At 46.4% G+C, this 20,182-nt stretch overlaps 1 protein-coding gene across 3 annotated transcripts in view; it reads right to left on the bottom strand.

Annotated features, from left to right (window-relative positions):
* Positions 1-6,349: 6,349 nt before the first annotated feature.
* CUL4A (cullin 4A) overlaps positions 6,350-20,182 on the bottom strand; it is a 41,926-nt gene continuing 28,093 nt past the window's right edge. For 2 of the 3 annotated variants that reach the window (XM_036904778.2, XM_036904780.2), the window contains 10 exons: positions 18,736-18,928; positions 17,307-17,411; positions 16,899-17,009; positions 16,732-16,817; positions 16,228-16,335; positions 14,558-14,671; positions 13,399-13,504; positions 13,067-13,239; positions 9,203-9,355; positions 6,350-7,661 (listed from right to left, as the gene is read on the bottom strand). In XM_036904778.2, the coding sequence (XP_036760673.2) occupies positions 7,566-7,661; positions 9,203-9,355; positions 13,067-13,239; positions 13,399-13,504; positions 14,558-14,671; positions 16,228-16,335; positions 16,732-16,817; positions 16,899-17,009; positions 17,307-17,411; positions 18,736-18,928 (1,245 nt within the window). In that variant the 3' untranslated portion in view covers positions 6,350-7,565. The remainder of the gene's footprint in view (positions 7,662-9,202; positions 9,356-13,066; positions 13,240-13,398; positions 13,505-14,557; positions 14,672-16,227; positions 16,336-16,731; positions 16,818-16,898; positions 17,010-17,306; positions 17,412-18,735; positions 18,929-20,182) is intronic. The other variant, XM_036904779.2, reaches the window with a different exon arrangement.

The raw sequence follows: 20,182 nt of genomic DNA, 5'->3' as shown, positions 1-20,182 counted from the left end.
AATAGGCTCTATGTCCACACGCCCAGTTCAGGCCCAAAGAGGGGGACTGGTGGGTGGCAAAAGAGGTAATTAACAGGGGAGCTAAGGTGCTGGGGTGTCCCCGTCTACTTGGAAGTCTCTGCCCTCTGAGGTGTCTGGGCAGTGAAACTGCTCCTATGAGGGGAGAACCAGCCAGGTGGTGGGTGTGGCTTAGTAGGGTGGCCCATGGGTCTGCAAGAGGGTGCTTCAGGCTGGGCTCCAGAGCAGCTGGTGGCCTGCTTGTGTGAACAAGATGAGCAACCAGTGGATGACTGCTTTAAGAGCAGACTGACAAATGTGAACGGTGGGCCACCCTTGACAAAGATCAGTTTGGTGGGAACCGGAAAGAGGGCTTTGACAGGAGTTCCTAGTGGCTGAGCAGGAAGTTGGTCACAAAGTGGTTTGGCCATTCACCAAAGCAATTCCCACAGAGGTATTACGGGAAGCATGGACCTGGACGTGGAAGGTGTCGTTACACTACAAAGGCTGGAGAAACCTGATACTGGGCCCAACGGAAAGCTTGCTAATAATGCAGAAGGGGTGGCCCACCCTCCGGCTATCTATACAGTGGTCTTTCAGGATAAGAAGTGGAATCATTTCCAGCAAAGTGGGTACGTTTGCAGGGATCTGACTTGAGGTGATCTCAGCTAATGGTTGTCATTGCTAGGAACCCCCATCCCAGGCCTACTGGGAGAGGGCTGGAGCGGTGGCCCATTGACTACCAGAGCTGGAGTGGCAAATCCCCATCCCTTTGTGGCAACACATGGCCAACAGGGCCTGGTGAGATTGAGGAGCTGACCGTGCGGTTCACTAGATCAAGGGCTGTGTTTTTTGTGGGGAAGCCACGGTTAGGTGGGTGGCCAAAGACAGAGCTCACAGCAGCCAAGGTAGTGACATTACTTTCCTGAGACTGCTGGCATAGTCCTCTTGAGAAGGAATCTTCGATCTTCTACAGATTCACAGGTGTTTAGTCGGCTGTCTTGTCTCAGGCCCCAGTGGGGTCCAGGGCTTGACCTGTGAGTAGTGAGCCCAGCTAGCGATCCCAGGAACCAGGTGTGGGGATCCGAGTCACAGCACCAAATATGTTATGGGTTGAGTTCGTCCCCTCGGTCCTTGTTCCACCACAACAAAGAACTGAAAGTGAGAGACACAACAGCAAAGCAGAGGGCGAGTTTTATTTGCATACACCCCCAGGGAGGAGCAGGCCAGAACCAAGGAAGGCAAAGGCACCTTTCATCCTTTTGAATGTAAGTGCCTGAAGCTATGAATTTCCCTCTGAGCCCTCCTTTAGCTGCATCCTACAAATGTTTGGTACGATGCTTTTCTATTCAATTAAAAATACCTATTTTCCTTGTGATTTTTGACTCCTTATTTATGTAAAAGCATTTTATTTATATTGTTTGCATTAGAATTATTGGATTATTTGTTTAGAAGTGTACTGCTTAATTTCCAAACATTTAGTTATTTACCAGCTATCTTTGTTAGGTTTCTCATTTAATTCACTGTGGTCAGAGAACATATTGCGTGAGTTCAGGCCCATGATATATACAGAGACTTGTTTTACGACCCACCACGTGCTACCTCAGTGAGCATCTCCTGCTCGCTCCAGAGAACGCCAAGCAGTAGCTGGGAGTGAGTTCTCTGGTCATCAGTGAGGGCAGCTAGCTGATAGGGTCTCATGTCCTTCCTGACTATCTGTCTGTCTGCCAAGTGCTGAAGGAAGAACAAGTGCTCCAGCTAGAAACAAGGCGCATCCGCCTCTCCCGATGCTGTTCTAGGGGCCCATGCATTTGAACGCTGATCAATGTCCTACCTCTGGAATTACTCCTTGTCCTGAGGCTCCTTCACGTTCACACATAGCATTGCTTTCCTAAGCAAGAACCGCACCACGTGCTGTAATGCGCACAACACCGGTTCATGGTCAGTGGTACGTGTGCTGTGTCCTGTGGGTGCCTGTGTATGTATGAACTCAGAACTACCCCATGAGCCGTCCAGTGTTATGATCTCCTTTTAAAAGATAAGAAAACAAAGTTTGGAGAATTCAAGTAATCTTGTTAAGGGTACCCAGAGAGTGACAGAGCCAGGCTTGGACCGTTGGGCCCCTTGAGTCCAAAGCTCCAGCCAGGAGCCGCTCCTCTTCCCTGGGGCCAGACCCCAAGCACTCCCAGTCCAGTCACAGGCAGGCAGACTCAGAACGCGGGTCCCACTTCAAAGGCCACCTTACTTAGCAGGTGACCCTGATTCCTGCGTTGCTGAGCACAGACACCCTTAGAAACTTCCCTTTATCCCACCGCTCCGTGTTTATCTGCATTTGACTATTATTTACCTACATCTACATGACGCATCCTGTCCCAGCACGTGCACACACACACACACACACACTCACACCTGGGCTCTCCACTCTCCCCAGTGCCTCTGCCCTTGTCCTCCTCTGACCCCCCAGCCCCTCACTTCCTCCCCCCAACCCCCGGTTCCTTCCTTTTCACCTACAAACCCGTTCATTTTGTCACCCAAAATGCACTCTCCCTTGTCTCTGCCTCGAGCCACCACAGCCCCGCCTGAGCCTGTCCCCTCAGCCCCACCATCACTCCGGTGCCTCAGGCCTGGGCACCCTGGCTCTGCAGTGTATCGTCAGACTTCAGACTCAGGGACAATGATGCTCCCTGGACAGTGTGTGTGCTTGGCGAGCAGAGCCTGAGTTACACCGTGTGGCTGCGGCTGGACAGCACTGGAGGTGAGCAGCACGTGTGGGGGGCGCCCGAGGCCCCAACCAGTACCCACCCCACAGGACGGGCCTGGCCACAGCCTGGAGGGGCTGAGGCAGTTGGTACACATTTCAAGTGCCTGAACAATTATGGAATACATGACAGTGACCTTAGGTGGCCTGCACAGCCAAGAGTGCTTACCGTCTTATCTGCCCTTTACACAAAGTTTAGCAACCCATCCCCATGTGAGGAGGGGGAAAAACTTCAAACATTTATGTTAGTGCCCTGAGTTTCAGAAGACACTGCAGCCATTAAAATTGAGTCATCAAACAACAGGCAATGACAACAGTTAGAGATCATTGCCAGAACAGTCGACCAGATGTGGGGCGGGGGCAGGGGTGGGGGGCAGGTAGGCAGGCTGGCACTGCGGTTTTCATTATGATGTTTTCTGGCCTGTTTGCTTAGAAACTTCCTCTTACAGAAAGTGACAGTGAAATCACTGGAGGGGTAGATACAACATGGGAAGTAAGGTCTCCTAGAATGGAAGGAAGTCACGAGTCTCCAGAGGAAGCAGCTCACTGCGTCTGGGCAGGGCAAGTGGAAAAGGTCTTACTCTAGACACATTCTTGCGAAAAAGAAAAATTCGGGAATAGATTTCAAAAGTTTTATGGAAAAAAACAGGTTGGCTACAAAGTGACATCAGATTTAGACCTGGAAACTACAAGCGCTGAGACCACTGCCTTCAAGTTCTGAGGAAAATGACGGTGGACCTGGAACTCTATATGCAGCAATTAAGCAGAAATGCAAAATAAAAGACAGGCAAGGATTCAGAAAGCATGTCTCCCACGCAGTCTCTGAGAAGCTCAGCTAAGGCTTTTAGCAAATCAGGTGGGGAGGGAGGCTGCCACCCGCCCAGGGGCAGAGGGCAGGCCCAGGACCATGTGGCAGGTCTTGGAAAGTACACGGTCTGAGTGAAAAAACAGTTTCAGAGGATCTAAGAAAACATCTTTGAGAAAAAGTTAGACTTGAGTGGAGAAGAAAGAGGAAAGTTGCGGATCTCAGTGGTCAGACAAAGGCATGTTTCCTTTGTTGACATGGCAGGTAAAACCTCCAGGGAAAAGAGCTGGCCACAGTCCAGCCAGGGTCCAATATAAAGCAGCCTACACGACCTGCACACTGGGCACGTGAGGAGTGTGATGCTCAGAACGTCCCGTGAGCTGCAGTGCTGCACAATCACACTTCCTTTGGGCCAGGCACACTCCTTGGGCCCAAGAGGGTGGATTCTCATTGGGTCATATGTGCCAGTTATGAGTTTTCAACTTCTAGACAGAACATGTGATGCCACCTGGCCACAGCTGCCAGAAATTAGAAGAGGGGGAAGCCCCAGGCAGTACAGGCATCACTTACTCACTTCCATCCATTTTCTTGAGAAAAAGTAAATTCGTGCATTGAGAACATGGAGGTTTCAACATATCATTTACATAAAGGTAAATATTAAAACTGACAATGACGTGGCCCGGGGCATGGGTAGGGCATGGGTCCCCATGGGCTGGCTGATGCCTCCGCTTTCACAAGGGAGGGGAGGCTCTAGGAGGTGGGAGGTGCAGACATCATGTCTTAACAATCTGTGACTCATTAGTTTTATTTATACCATTGTTTCAGCAAAAATTCAGGAAGCATAGTGGGTATGCGAAGAGGTCCCCATCCTCTGTCCTGTCTCCTGGGCTGCAGAGCGCAGCCCGCGATGTCTGCGTGGCCCAGCACCCCCCTCCAGGCCTTCCTCACACCACATGTCTCGTCACCCACTACTACCAGTGTCCAGGTCCCCCCTCTTGGTCAAAGCTTCACAACAGCCTCCCGCAGACGCCACTGAACCAGCCGGCGGGTGGACCCTCAGGACTCTGTTCTGCACCTGCTGTTGAGGGATGGGGAATCGTTCCCAGTGAGCAGAGGGCACGGTGGGGAACCCTGGCTGGTGGCTGCCTCCCGGACCACATGAACCCCAGCCACTCGGACCCTGCCCACCCCGGGGCCATGGCAGCTTGTCACCCTGTCCTGGGGCTTGAACACTCCAGGGGGCTTGCCGACTGCACGCCAGTTTCCCACTTTGAACCCCAGCTTCTCTGAAGCATACCCAAGGCCTGCAGGCTCCCTCCACAGGCGGTGCTCTCCAAGCCCATGGCCGCTGGCCACTCCTAAAGGTCCCCGTGCTGCTCCGCCGGCCCCCTGTCCACCAGGTCCTGTCCTCCCAGCAACGCCAGACCACCTCCAAGCCCTTACCACTTTCCACCTCTTGGCCAGCGCCCATACATCCCCTCCCAGCTGACCCTGGGATCGTGTCCTAGCCTACCTGTCCCTCACTCAGCACTCAAACCCGGGACAGACCCCCAAGGCACCCCCTCCCCTCTGGGTGGCCTCCCCACAGGTTGGCCCAACACCTGCAAAGCCCCCCTTCCTCCAGGACCCCAGGGCTGACTTGTAGATCTGCACTCAGTCTTACTTTTATCCAAAAATTTTCCAGCTTTTAAAACTGTTCCCCGGGTAGACTTCTAAGAACGTCACTTACCATTTGTAACAAATAAAACTATCTTAATTCATGAGTAGACTTTTTTCCACTTGGAGCATTAAAAAATTGGGTCTCATGTTTTCTTACATTTATGGCTTCATTAAAAAAAAAACATCTTTGACCACCTGGAATTTTAGAATTAAAAATGAATGTAGTTCAACTTTGTTATTCTCAGGTGGTAATGCAAACCCGTCCCTGGCAGCACCCACACCCCAGCCGGACTCTGTTCAGCGCCTGACTGGGCCCAGGGAGCCTGTGTGCCCTGCCAGCAGCAGCCGTCTCACTTCTGCTGTGTTGTGACAAGGTTTTAAAACCTTTCCTGGCTATTCTTGCCTATTTGCTCTTCTAACTTCAGACTCAACTTTGCATCTGTGTTTTAACACGAGGGAGTTTGGCATCTCACGATGCTGCGTGGGTAAACAGGAAAACAGGAGAAAAACCCCCTGCGTTTCCCTTACGCAGGTTTTCTCTGCATCCCAAGTCAAAGTGTTTTCATTTGGATATTTTGTGTTGGCTACATATTTTGTCATTTTTGTTGCTATTGAAACAATCATCTTCCATTTTATCTTGACTTTTGTCAATTTTGTGTTCAGTTAAAAACTTGCTTCACTTTTTTTTCCTGGTCATAGCTTTTCAGCTGCTTTCCTTAGATTTTTGGACTACGCTACCATTTATCCATAAATGGCCTCACCTTCTCCTTTCCAATTTTATGATTTTTCTTGTCTAAGTGCCTTTTCTCTTCAATCATTTCCTCTATACTATCTGTTTCACCACACTGACCTTTAATCCAATTGAATGACACTGGTAAGTGAGAGAACAGAAACAATCACAAGAGAGGGCAGAGTGCCGCTCTGAATCACCAGGAGCCCGAGGGCAGCCTGCAGACCTGGCACTGGGATGCAGTCTGCCACGGGGCGTAGGGGAGGACCGTCCCCAGGGCTGTGGCGGGTGTGGCCCTGCTACTGGTCCTCCACTTGCTGAGCTGGTGACAGAATCTACGTTGCTAGAGTGATGGGAGGAATGTTCAGTTTGCATACCACAAAGTGTAATTAGTGTAATGTTAAGGCCAATTAAACTGATTTTATTCAGGTAAGTCTACATTAAATTACAATATTGACACTCTCTAGAGACAATGAACTTAAAACTTGACTAGTAAAAATCTCTTTAGTCTTTTATAGACCACATACTACAGAGCTCACAAATGAAAATTCACAGATACAGAAATCAGGATGATACCTACGAATGAGGATTTTCAGATGGAAGCCCACAAGATACCAGATTTTAAACACGCATGTTTCAAAAAGGGAGAATCTTTTAATAATTTAGCACAAAATCAAATTATATAAACTTTGTATATTCCAGAAAATATTGCTTTAAACACTTATACCATGATCAAAATTCCTTTGGTAGCTTTTAATCAAAATGAAACATGCTATTATGTAAAATATAAAGTACTTTTAAATGTTACCACAAAAGTATCTTTGTTACAGCTACAATGACAGCCACTCCCCTCCAACCTCACTTGTATACCTACACATGTGAAGCCAGGTGCCAACGAATCCTTTCAATCTGACAAAATTACCTCTGCCTCCCCACAGCAAGACTCCAAGTTCCCTACAGAAGCGCTTGCAGCGGCCCTTCCCTGTGCACGGCTGTGAACACAAAACCAGACTGTCCCAGAGCAATCACACAGTGGTGCAATTAAAGCAATCAAACAGGACTGCTAGACTCAGTCTCAGAATGGGAAACACAAACACACTCAAACCCTTCAACAGAAAATTCACAAGTAACTGTGGAAATAAAGCCGCCGATGGCTTCACGGCATCGAACACGTCAGACCCAATGTTGTCTTGGCATGGCAGAGACCTTACCGAGAAACCTCATTATAAAGAAACCAGTCCTCAAAGTTGGAAACTTTCTGAAAATAAATGAAACAGATGCCAGCTTAGCTTGCGTAACTGATTAGCCTGTTTCAACACTGACCGTTTCCTCCTAACGTCCCTCGGCTACGGGATCTTCTGGTCCAATCTCACAGTCATTCTGCAGAGCAACTGAAAAGATTTAAATGCCGAGAACAACAACCAAAGGGAAAGACACATGTACCATCTGCAGGCCCTTAGGTCTTGTCAAGCAGGGCCAGGAGCCACCTCCTGTCCTTCCGATCCACAAGTGCCCGCGCTGGCTCGGTCCCAGCAAGGCCCAGGGACAGCACGGAACACTCACTGCTCTGAGATGCCCTCTAGTGCCTCATGGAGGGCGAGCGGCCGACCAGCACGTCAGGCTACATAGTGGTACTGATTGGGACTGTCTCTGTCTCTCTCCATGTAGTCCCTGTCTATGAGAGATTCAATTCTCTTCTTCAAATCTCCAGGCTGAAAAAGAAAAAAAACCCCAATTATGCTGGCATTAAATTTACAAAACAGGGAATATAACACACATGAGCCAAGTGTGTGATTATAATTATGTATGTATATTACATAATGTCATTATGTATACGTATAAATTATTTACAAGCTAATTATAAAATGAATAGCATAAAACTCTCTACCTCAAACACAGTATCACTACCCACTGAGTCTCCTGTAAGAGCGGGGCTTCCTGGGGGAGCGGCGGATCTGAGCCCCTTAGTCGGCAGCTAATGGCACATAAGCACGACAGATCCCAGGGGACGCGTTTCTGTATGCTTGAAAGGCGACTCTGTTATCCCCGGGCATTTTATCCTTGGCAAGGACATTTCTCCCCAGGTAGTACTGTTACCTTTTACTCCACAAGCTGCTTACATGGTACAACCACAGATCCTGAGTCCCTTTGCTAATAAAACAGCTGGCAAAAAAAACAAAACAAAAACAGCTGGCAGAGCTGAGATGTCCAGCCAGGAGGGGTGCCCATGCTGACTATGAGCACACATTTCCTGGGTGAGTGTGTCTTCCCATCTTCCAAAAGGCACACCTTCCCATTCGGTGACAGAGGAGACATCTGTAAGATGTGTCTGAAGCCCAGTTACCTGTCAAAGCCACCCCAGGTGCCATGCATGGCTAGACCCCTTGCCATTTAGTCCTTTGTTTAATTGCTGGGTTTCTCATCTGCAAAGGGGAAAGTCAACCCTTGCCCTGGCGGGTGGCAGGAAAGAGGCAGTGTTTCACGACTGTGCAGAGCACGTCACCACCGGAGGGCGCAGGAGTCCAGGTTAGTCGGATGGCCCTCCTGCCCACAATCTCAGCGCCGGCTCACTGGCCCAGCTCCAGTGACTTCCAGTGACCCCTCCTTGATTCTCTGGTGAGAGGAGGGTCAGCTGTTCTCCGAAGTGGACAACACAGAGTCAGGGAACTTCCACCCCAAAGCACAGACAGGGCTTTGGTCCCTGAGAGGCCAGGCTTCATCAGAGTCCCACACTTCCTAGGCCACTACGAACATTCTAGAGAGCTTTTCCTAACGCTTTCCTGACAGTCTGGGGCTCCACATACAGGCAGGACAGGCCCAGACTGAAAGGTTTCAGGGCCAACTTTCCTACCCGACAGCATGAGGACATGTTGCCGAGGTGGGAAATGCCTTGGCTTGTGAAAGCTGAGTGATACTTGTATGATTTCCTCAGAGTCCCGTGAGACGACCTGAATTGCTGCAATTACTGAGAACATGCGTGTCCTGGTTTCCAGGGAGGCCCTCCCCTCCCTGAAAACACTGGCTGAACGGCATCCCTGCCGGCCGCAGTGGCAGGCATCCTCATTTCTGCAGTGACGACCAAGAACACTTGGGATCAGACTCCACGATCACCACCCGCCTTCTACACTTGGTGTAAACGCAAAGGATCCCGTCAGTGTAGGACAAATGATGTGATCCTGAAGGGAGCAGATGAAATGTGCTCTGTCCGCTGTTCACACAGTGCCGCATGGTTGATTAGGTAACAGACACCTACCTTCACTGGAAATTTCAGCTGATTATACAGTTCAGAAACCAGGAGGTTATGGCCAAGAGTCTTCCTCATCTTCATTATTCTGACGATGGCAGCGTCGATCTGATACTGCCTGTCCTGAAATACTCGCTCAGTGGTGCTGACCTGTTCTTCAACCTGGATGGGAAAAATGATGGGAGTGTGAAGATGTGTTTCAGTGCTAATTATTTCCTACTGTTGAGTTTGATGAGAAACCTTTGATGCAAAGGCAGGCCAAGCTTTGGATAAATCCTACTCTGTTATGCGTTTTTATTTATTCTAACAAAGCGACTTACCGCAGAAACAGTGCAACTTCAGTACCAAAGCTGGAAAAAAAGAATTTTCAAAGTTCCATCTCCCTTACAAAAAAGCTGCAAAAATCCCCTATGATCATGGCTCAAACCAAGCAGCACAGTAAAGAAACAGAAAAAAATCACATCAGCCACCATAATTTATTCTCGGAATGAAGCTTTGCTCAGCAAAGGAAACCTACTAATGTCACTGAGATCGTCATGAAACTTCAAGGTTGGATTATCTGATCACCTTGACAGAAGCTGCAAAGGCATAATAAAAGTGAAAGTCTATTTGATTTAAATCTAGCATATAAGAAATAAGGAAAAGAACCTGACCCTGGCAACAGGCTGTTAGAAGCAAAATGCAAACACTGGTAAGGGCCTTGTCAGTCACAGAGCCACCTAATAGGAACCTGCAGAGGGCGGAGGCGGCAGCCTGTGTATGTGTGTAAGGTAGGCATGGTTCAAGCAGGATCCAAGCTTTTGTCTTATTTTCCAAGAGTGCCGTGATCCCCAAACGTTAATGTTCTTGTGCTGGAGAGAAAAAAGTTCAGCAGGACGGGGTCTAGCAGGACCACAACTTTTTCAAGGTGCCAGCGAAGCAGCAGAAGCTGAGGTCTGACCCCTTAGTGCGATGCTGAGCAGGGAACACGGGACCTCTGCAGATGCACAGCAGAACTCCAAACCCACAAAAAGCAACAAAATGCCATCAGAGTCAGTGAGAGTCATGTAAAGTGGCTGGACACAAGTAAATACACAAACAGTGTTATAGTTATACATGCGGAGACATGTATGGCCTCTTTACGAGGTGCCAGCATTTCATTGGCCCTTTAGCGCCTCCTAAACCCTGGGTCTGCCCCATCTCTCTATGACTGGCCTGGCCTGCCTCCTCACGCCTTACCTGGCTGGGCTTCCCCTTTAGTGGGAAAGCCTTCCCTGACCCATAGGGTCAGACTTGACCTCCCTGTGCTTCTCCACTGCCACTTTTATCTCAGTTGTGACAAGTTCATCAATGTGTGGTCATCTGGTACCTGTTTGCTGGACAAGACTCAAAACTCCTTGAAACAATGACTTATTCTTTATTATTAATGGCTGAATTCTCAGGGTTGCATAGAGGACCTGGCCCATAGTACGTGCTTAGTTACTGTTTATTTAATAAGAAATATCCAAGACTTTTAACTTGAAAATCTGAAGAAATTTATGCATATTCATACATACACACATATTTATAAATCAGAAGATTTAGTATGATAAAGGTGGAAACTGAAAATTAATGTAATGCCTCTGATAAAAAATGTCAATGTTTTATTTGGAGGGGCAAAGACATGACAAAATCATTCTCAAGTTCACTGGGAGAAAAAATTTATGTAAATAGTTACACTGACTCAAACAATTTAGGTGCTGGCTGTGAAAACAGATCAATAGAATTTATAGAACAGAATTGAGAAACTGACCCATAATATGTGAACTTGGTATACAATAAAGACGAAAATTCAAATAGGTTTTTGGAGATGTGTACTTTCAATTCAGTTTTGGAATAATGAGGGTAGTTAGACTGCTTTCTGATACTAAAATTTCTACATTGCTGAAGAGATTTAAATGAAAAATTAGTAGAAAATACAGGTAAATATTCTTAAGATTTTGGGTTAAAGGAAGGTCTTTTTCTTAGGCATGCTCCCCAAGTCAGAGACCATAAAAGAAAAAGACTGTATTTGAGAACTTGAAAATTTTCACATGTGAACAAACCCACTCAAAACAAAAAATTACCTGTCACAAATAACAAGGGATCAATGTCCTTAATATATAAAGACCATCTACTAATCAGAGAAAGAATATTCCAATAAATGTACCACTGACTTGAACAAGCAACTAATCAAAAAGAAAAAAATACAAATAGCTGCCCATAGAAAATAGCTGCATCAATCAACACCTATCAAGTGCTTCTGACCAAGAGTTTTATAAACACTGTTCATTTAATTTTCACAACCTGAAGTAATAATATGCGTATTTTTCAAAATGACGAATTGAAAACTGCAAAGATCATGTAATTTGTATAAGCTACCGGATGGCACAAAGACGCACAGACGAAGTCACACTGAAACGGCAAGGCCCGATTTCCATGCCTGGGGAGCAGGGGGAGAGGGCAGGCTGCCCTCTCGTGAACAGGGAGACTGGAATCTGGTAAGTTAGGCCAGACTTCCACTGGGAAATGAGTGCTCAGACCAACAAAATGGCACATTCTTTTCAGCAATTCCAGGGTAAGGATTTCACACTAAAGAAATGCTCTCACGGGGTTACACGAATGCTTGCACCAGGACGCTGACCGCGACCTTATTTCCAGTGGGGAGAGACGGCAGAACCCAGATGGAGACCTTCCAACAAGGGCTCTGCCCAGCTCCCAGAGCCACACGTGGATCACTCTGGGCCCACTGGATGCCAAGTCCTGACAGGAAAGAGCCCAGGGTAAGGAAGGGAGGGCCGGGAGGCGGCGCACACAGAGCGATCCCAGGAAAGGAAGATCGCAGGCACATCAGAGGAAAGCTGTGGAAGGGGCTGTCTCCGGGGAGGGGCTGGCCGCCACGGCCCCTTTGGGATTACAGCTCCAGAATTCTCCATTTAATCAGTCTCTTATAAATTCCTAATAGCGAAAAATGATGGATTAAAGGATATGTGCATGTAAATCTTGAACAGATATGTCAAATTAGCTACTAAAAATGCTGTACCAGTCCAAACATCTTAAAAAAAGAAGCCTGTTTTCCCATACTTGCCAACCATGGATATGACCAAACTTTTAAACATCTCCCAAACTGGTAGATGAAAAATGGAATATTATTTTAATCTGAATTTTTAAGAAATTACTGGTGGGAATGAACATCTTTTACATACGCATCAGCTTCTGCATTTCTCCCTGTGTGACTGAGACCTGTCTCCTCACGGGGCCGCACCTGAGACCCGTAGGTGAGCGAAGCGAGATGCACCGGCGGGCCAGCAGGGCATCCTGCCATGAATGCAGGTTCTGGGGTGCGTCTGTCCTCCCGCCTAACAGCAGCTGGGGTGCAAGGGCATCTGCGTTAGTAAGGCCCGGGGGCAGTGTCCCAGTGGACACGGGGTGCTTGAGAATCTGATCAAAGCCAGAGCTGCTGGTCTGGACACAGGGCAGGTCCAACGCCAGCGGGTCTGTGACACCACGACCACCCCCACTTCCGTCCAGGAGGCTGCAGCTGAGGGAATGACTAGAATGTGCTATGCAAACAAAAGCCAAGTTCTTGGGCATTGCAAATGATGCACTCTCTGTGCCAGCAGGACCTGATATGGGGGGGCCCACCTTACTAGCATGCCGCTTGTGAACAGAAGTAACAAACCCATTTCATTCTGATTTTCATTGCTACTGTGAATATAAACCGAAAAAAGCTACATTAAAGTGAGGACGCTTGAAAACATTACGTGTTTAAATTAAGTATTTAAATGCTTCACAACTTCTAGTCAAGAAATTACTATAAAACTAACCATTTCTTGGTAAATGCGCCCTGTAAGAAAATGGATAATGTTTACGTACAGTTTCCTTCATCTGGATTTGGTTGATCTTTATTCGAAACAGCTTATGCTTGAACTCGCCATTGAAGACGAACCTGTCCCCATCTTCCACCTCTTTTCCTTTGGGGCTTTTAACCAGAACACGTGCTCTGCCACAGGCCAGGGACTGTAGCGTCCTTCGCAGCTCACTGTCCTCTGAGGGGGGAAAAACCAAGCACAGGCCAGCACTAAAGTGAACAGCAATGTTCGAGTGGACAGCGGAGAACCGCCACCCTCCCCAGGGGACCAGAAGAGGCCGAGCACGTCTCCCAGAAACCAGGGCCCTTGGAGGTGACCCAGCCAAAGAGACCATACCGATGCCCGTGGCTGTTCTTATTTCTTCGAAGCTGAACCCATCCCCGTCATTGAACATGAGCAGCACCAGGGTCTGGAAGAGGGACACCTGGAACTCCTTCTTCCCCTGGAAGAAAGCAGGCATCACATGGGGGCTGAGCACCTCTGGGGAATTTTAAGAGGTTTTGTTTTGTTCTCAAACTTTGTTGGGTGGGGAGGGCTAAGAGACTGCCAATTAGCCACCAAATAAGAAATGCTGATACGAGAATAAAATGAATCTGTGTTGCACTTAGAAATTCTTCTCCTGAAATAATGTTTCCTAAGGTAGTAAAAAGGTTCGCTGGTAAATCCTATTGAACAAGAAGGGTGTTAGAGTGCCCCCGCGCCCCTTTCTGGCCTGCAGGTCCTCTTGGTGACCAGGCAGGCATGTGATTTACATGCCACTGCAGGTGCACATACACAGTTTATATGATAATGCACAGGTGATGTTTTTAATAGCTAGCAAAGTAGGAATTTTGTAATTTTCTGCTTAGTGTACATAACTGAATTTTACTTACAAAATTGAAGTTAAATGCAAATATAAAGGGGCTGTTTTGTGTCATGTTTTTCACTTATCAATATGTTGTATGCTTCTTAAATTAAAACTTTCAATAACAGCACTGCAACAAAAATTCATATTCAGTGAAAACATCTTACTAAAATGAATTTGCAAAACTGGAGTTTCTGCAACCAAGCCAGTGAGTTTAAGGTTTTCAAACGCACCACCTCACCACCCTTCATAAAGCTCCTGCTCCTCCTGGAGTGAGACGCTGCCATTCCAGTTTTATTCCTCATCAGTTTTACAGGCAGGAAGTGGCATTTTACCCTATTTTAATTTATAACCTTTAGAGAAGAGGTGGAACACGTGTTCATGGATGTCGACTTTTAATCTTGCTTTTATGAGTTGCCTCTTTACATCCTGTGCTTTTTTCAATTAGGTAGATACTTTTCTTTTGTATTTATTTTTTATTGATTTTTATCGGCAGGAATAGTAATCCTGCAACCGTTAAATTTTATTGACCTAGAAAAGCCAGTGCTGAGTTATATTAATCTTCTCCATTCTTTGCTACCAAAGTTTAATTATTATTTTAAAAACTCTAATAACATACTTAGAAAATAAATGAAAAAGACAAGAACTTACGTCCTTAAACTCTGCCTTTAAAACAGCGTGCCCCAGAGTAGCCTGCCACTGCAGTTTTCGGCCGCTGTGCTTCCCGAGATAAAATGTCTTAAATATTTCCTGAAGCTTAACCATCTGCCAAGTGCAGGAAAACAGATTTAATTATGCTAAACACCATTGCCTAAACAATCACAGACCACTTGGTTCACAAAGGCTTTAAAGCTCTTCATAGCCGCTGAGGAGTCAGGTCTGAATGGTGACAGCCTGTTCTGCAAGCTTCACCTGTGGAGGCCCTCGGGACAATGCTTGGACATTACATGTGGGAGGCTGAACTGGGGCTCACACAGACAGGCTGTCCTCCGCAGTTTCTACCCCCAACTCCCAGGCTCCCTGGCCAGTGGCACGTACAAGACCCAGAAGCCATCCTCAGTCTCTGTCCCAGGGCCCAGCTGTGCCCTTCCAGGTCTCTACTCTCACTGCCTCACCTGTGGACCAGCAGTGACAAGGCCCCGGCCTGTGCCACTGAGGGAATGGCCTCTCCGTGGGCCACTCTGGCTGGACACGCATGTCCTGAATGCAATCACACAAGCCCAGACTGAGGCAATCTATGAAAACTAGCCTGTTTTTAGGGCAGGTGGGCGCAGAGGTTCCATCTAGAGAGTCACACCTGGAGGCCAGGGCCATGGTGCACTGGGTGTGTTGGGCCTGGACAGAGGTGGCAGGCCACCCACATGGGTGAGAAAGGCCGTACAGGGCCTGCACACCAGGGACAAGCTGGTAACGCAGTGGACACACTCCCATAGAGAGACTCAGGGACAAGGGGGTGATGACAGCAGCCCTGGGTACTGAGTCTGGGAGGACTATGCGCATTCACTCAGGTGGGCGAGCAGACCCAGGGCCAGAGGCACAGCGCCAGTGGGGGCGGAGCTCATGGGGAAGGGTGGGGAGGGAGCTGGGAGGGCTTTGGAGGATGTGGGCATCTGGGTGCAGGTGGGGAAAAACAGAGAAGGAAACTATACGGGCAACTGGCCAGCAGGGTCCCACAAAGAAGGAAGAGACAGGGAATGCGAAGGACAACTTTCAGACGGGTCATTGCTGATGAAGGACCCAGCTTCCATGACTCCAGGCCTCCACCCACTCTGGAAGGCCCACCGCTGTTCAGCCCTTGGTCCCACACAAGAACCAGCACTTTCCCCATCACCTGGTGCTCTAACGGTGGGCCTGTGCTGCCCTGCTGGGCCCACTTTAGGTCTTCAGCCCAGGATTCTCCCTCATCTCTGCAAATGCCCAGAGGACCCAAGGCTGTGCTGACACGGGATGGCAGCCCTCAGCAGTGCTATACACTGGCTCTGACATGCCTTACATGTCTGTGACGCAAGGAGATAACGAACAGACAAGAGCGCCCACAACCTGGGCAGTGGCTTTTAAGGAGAGTGTCTGTGAGGGTCAGCATGGGGCTGGCAGGTGAGTCAGAGGAGCTGTAGGCCACGGCAGAAGCGGGCACTTCAAAACGCCACTTTCCAGACTCTACAGGAACTTGTTGAATTTTGCTTGTCTGATTTAGGAAATCGCCTTAAATACTTCTTCAAAGATAATGTGTCTGTTCACAGAATGAGGGTAACAGGGAAAAAGTCATCGTGTATTGGAAGCCCTAATTACTAGAAACAAAGGACAGTCTTTCAAGCACTTACTTCTGGAGTTAAGTGTACCTCCATAGGTGTGTATGTCGGCCAGTACCCCATGGTAAGTATATTCACTGTTAGATCGATAGAGCCTGGGTCACTCTGGTTCTGCATATACTGAAAACAAAGAGAATCCAGATAAAGTATGTTAGATTATCAAGAAAAATAACTTATTTTTAAAAAAGGAAATAGTGTGATTTTCAAAATACAGTTCAACATGTATTTCTTTTAGTTTCTACAACACATTCCACTGACGCCAAGGTCACTTGAAATATTTTTTCTTCTCTGGTTATGTCACCAATAAAATATACCAGTAGACTCACTTAAATCAACTTTTTGTTATGTGTTTTCTTGGGATTTTTTTCTTTTCCTTTCTGAATTTAAGTTATTTGAATATAAGAGATAATAACTATAATTTTTAAGGACAAGGGTTTTACATAATTTATATGATTTCACATAAATTCCAAGTGAGATACTTTAAAAAAACTTTTACTTGAAGAAAACACAACTTGCCTGCTTGAAGTGAATCATGATGTCCTTGGAGAGCTCCATGTCCTTGAACATGCCTTCCAGCTTGCTGGTAAAAGCCGCACCACACTCTGGGACACGGGGGGGCGGTGAGGCACCAGGACATGCGTGGGGCCACACTCCCCACGCGGAGCCCCAGGCCCAATGCTTACCGTGCTTTAATTTTGACAGCATAGACTTTTCAGCATCGACAGAGGCACTTTTTCCAACAAGGAGTCTTTTTGCCAAATCTTTTTTATAAAATGCTTCAAAGACATCTTTACCTATTTGCAACCAAGTGAGAGTAATGAGTCATTAGACAGTTAATACGCACACGTCCACTTCAGCTGGTGAAACCCCTAGGCGTGCTCACAGCTCTAAGGCACTGAATCTATGAAATTCCGGCAAAGGACCGCTTCCAACTACAACAGCGGGAGCTTACCCCCCCCATTTCCCACGTTAATGTGGAAGTGGACGTTCAGCTGACCTCCCCCAGAGCCACGGGCCCCATACAGACATTCTGACCCCACGGCCCTTTCGCGGAGCCCGATGTCAGTGGGACAACATGGAGCACGCCTTACCATGCAGGAACCGGAATATGATCATGATTTTGTCCAGCGTCCTCTCCAGTTCTTCGTCTGTGGCTTCTTTATTACCCGCTCGCAATTTTGAATCAACATGCTTTGCTGTGGGATTAGGGGTTTAAATTACATGAAAAACAAGGATTTGTTATGTAATACACCTTCTAAATAGGAGAAGGGAAAACTTCAATTTCTACAAGTGAAAACTGGACAGTAACATTCTAGAACCTTTTCAAAATGACATTATTATGAGAAAAAGGCAAATTATCTGTTTTCTAAGATGGATAATTTCAAGACATGTGAGAATAAATACTTTAGTTATATGCTTGGATTTTATGCCACATCATTGCTCCAGAAACTGGAACACCCCATCTTCAAGACATGCTTCAATAAATTCGGATGACTTTCTTATAGAAAAAGGATTTTTCTCAGGGCTTGGAGGGGTTACATGTGAGGTGACACTGTCTCATCCCCGAGTGCAGAGGTCATAGCCATTCAACTCGAGCTTTATGTTTCTGGGACCACACACAGCAAGTGCGCTCAGGAATCTAGAAGCCTGAACTTCCAAGAGTTGAGTTCATCTTTATAGAGACACCAGAGTCAGTAAAATGGTACATGGCCCAATTAAATTGCCTTACTGCTGCTTTTATTAGTTTTCTTTATAATTTTTATTATGAAACATTCTGAACACACACACAAGTGGAAGACTGTATAATGACTTCACGCTCCTCCGATACATCCTAATCACTGAGAAGCCCAATTCTGTATGCTGTATTACACCTTTCTTTGCCCTTTGCCTCCTGTAAATTAAAAAAAATTCCAACTACTGAAATTCTGAGTCCAGAAATACATTTTGATAGGATGACATCAAAGTGGTAATTTAAAAAGTGTTTCATCTTAAAACATGCTCTTTTGAGACCCCATCCAATTTTACTCATTTCAATACTGATTAAAGGATGCAAAGACAATGACTAAATGGTATCTCATGCTAAATAAATACTCTCTACAGATTGATAAATTGTCCTTATAACAGAGGCGTTCATATATAAGAAACCTTCTTGATCCCTTTTCTGAGCAGACATTACTTGTTTGTAATCAAGATGGAACTGCCGATCTCCACAACCCAAAAACAGCCCCTCCAGACAAGAAACGCGAACTAAACAAGCCCCCTTCTCCCTCTCCTCTTCCATGAGGTCACAGTTCATTTCTTTACAAATTATGACTGTGTTCTCCCTCGGAGAACTGCCCCGACTCATACACACACGTTATACACATATGCATACACGAGTAGACGGCTTTTTTTGAAAACGCGTGTCCTAATAAGGTGAGATCCCCACCCTCCCGGTGAGGAGGTCTGTATTCTGGGAAGACGTGCTTGCGTTCCACCCTCCTTCCCCTGTTAAGAAGTGTGTAGGGCGCGCTCGCCTACCGATGAGCTCTGCGGGCTTGTTTGGCCTCTTGTTGATGAACGTTTCGAAGGACTCTTTCATGAGGCTGACGAACTTCTCATTCCTCTGGAAGCAGACCTCTACCACATGGTCCACCCTGTCCTTGAAATCCAGCAGGTCCTGCACCATGTCTTTATCCTTCTCAGGATTGATAACAATTGTTGTCCCAAAAGTCTACAGAAACACAAAGTCACCACAGTTTTGATAAGTACACTTTCTTCTGCTATCAATATCATGATAGTTTAATATAAATGATTATTATTGGTGTTAAATATTAAATAATTTCGTTAAGTTTCACAAATTCAGTTCACATTCTAAAAACTAAACAAATATACATTTAATACTGTCATGTTAAAATTTTGCTTCTGTAAGAATTTATAAATTATTGGGAAAATGTCCATTGCTTTTTAAAGAACTTGACTTATAAATTCCTCCACAAAAAGTTAATTCCTGTTAATCTGATATACCTGCTTGGACTTGCCGACTATAGTCCCCTTCCTCCTCCACTTTTAAATATGAATAGCCCAGTTTTTAGCCTGCACTTTTTAATTAAGAAATGCTATATTAAACATTATGAAAAGTCTAGGTGTGACAATAGCTAGGTGTCTGATGATACAAATTACCAGCCTAAGAGGCGTTAACTACAATTACTATTCCACGTGTTAAAAAAAAAGACAGACCAAAATCTTACAACTACAGACTATCTACTGTTAAAAGAACAGATGGGATGTGAACAGTTCCCAGGAATGGGCTGTTTTAATTTGTCTGATTTCTCTGACTGTTCAAGTACAATTGGACAATATCCATCATATCATAGACAAATTTTCACAAATTCCTCAGGTGCCTAACTGGTTTTCTTGGCCTCACTGAAGATGGCTGGTAATTATAGATCTGCTTTGGTTATGTAACTGTATTCCTATTATGTTAATGTGTGTGTGCAATTTAATTAGTAGTTTAAAACCTATACATGCTTATGTTACTCTACAAGAAGATATGTCAAAGAAATAATCAATCTTCCCATGTTTTCTTCCGTCTGCTACCTCTATAGCTTTTCTTCTTCCTTCCTAATTACAACCCTTAAATAGAATTTGTGCCTCATATCGAATTTACCGAGTATCATAACTCCTCCAAGTGGTAAAGATACCTCAAGACAAATGCTGGGCATAGAAGCCACAGGGCATAAATCTGCAAAGAAGTAAAAAGCTAACCTTTTCAAACAATATGGCTTCTCTCTCACTTACCAACTTTACACCTCCCTGTATGGCCCTGGAAGATGACTGGTTAGCCAGAGACGGGTACGATTCCTCAAGGGAGGAACAACCTAAGACAGGCACAGTCGCAGGGGGGCCATCAGGTGAGAAATTGGGGATCAACAAAGGTGAGGCTTAGAACCTCTCCCCCCCTGTTTTGAGAGAAATCTTCTGCATC

This window comes from Manis pentadactyla, chromosome 17, assembly GCF_030020395.1.
Source record: "Manis pentadactyla isolate mManPen7 chromosome 17, mManPen7.hap1, whole genome shotgun sequence".
Lineage (NCBI taxonomy): Eukaryota > Metazoa > Chordata > Mammalia > Pholidota > Manidae > Manis > Manis pentadactyla.
This window is presented reverse-complemented; position numbering and strand designations above follow the sequence as displayed.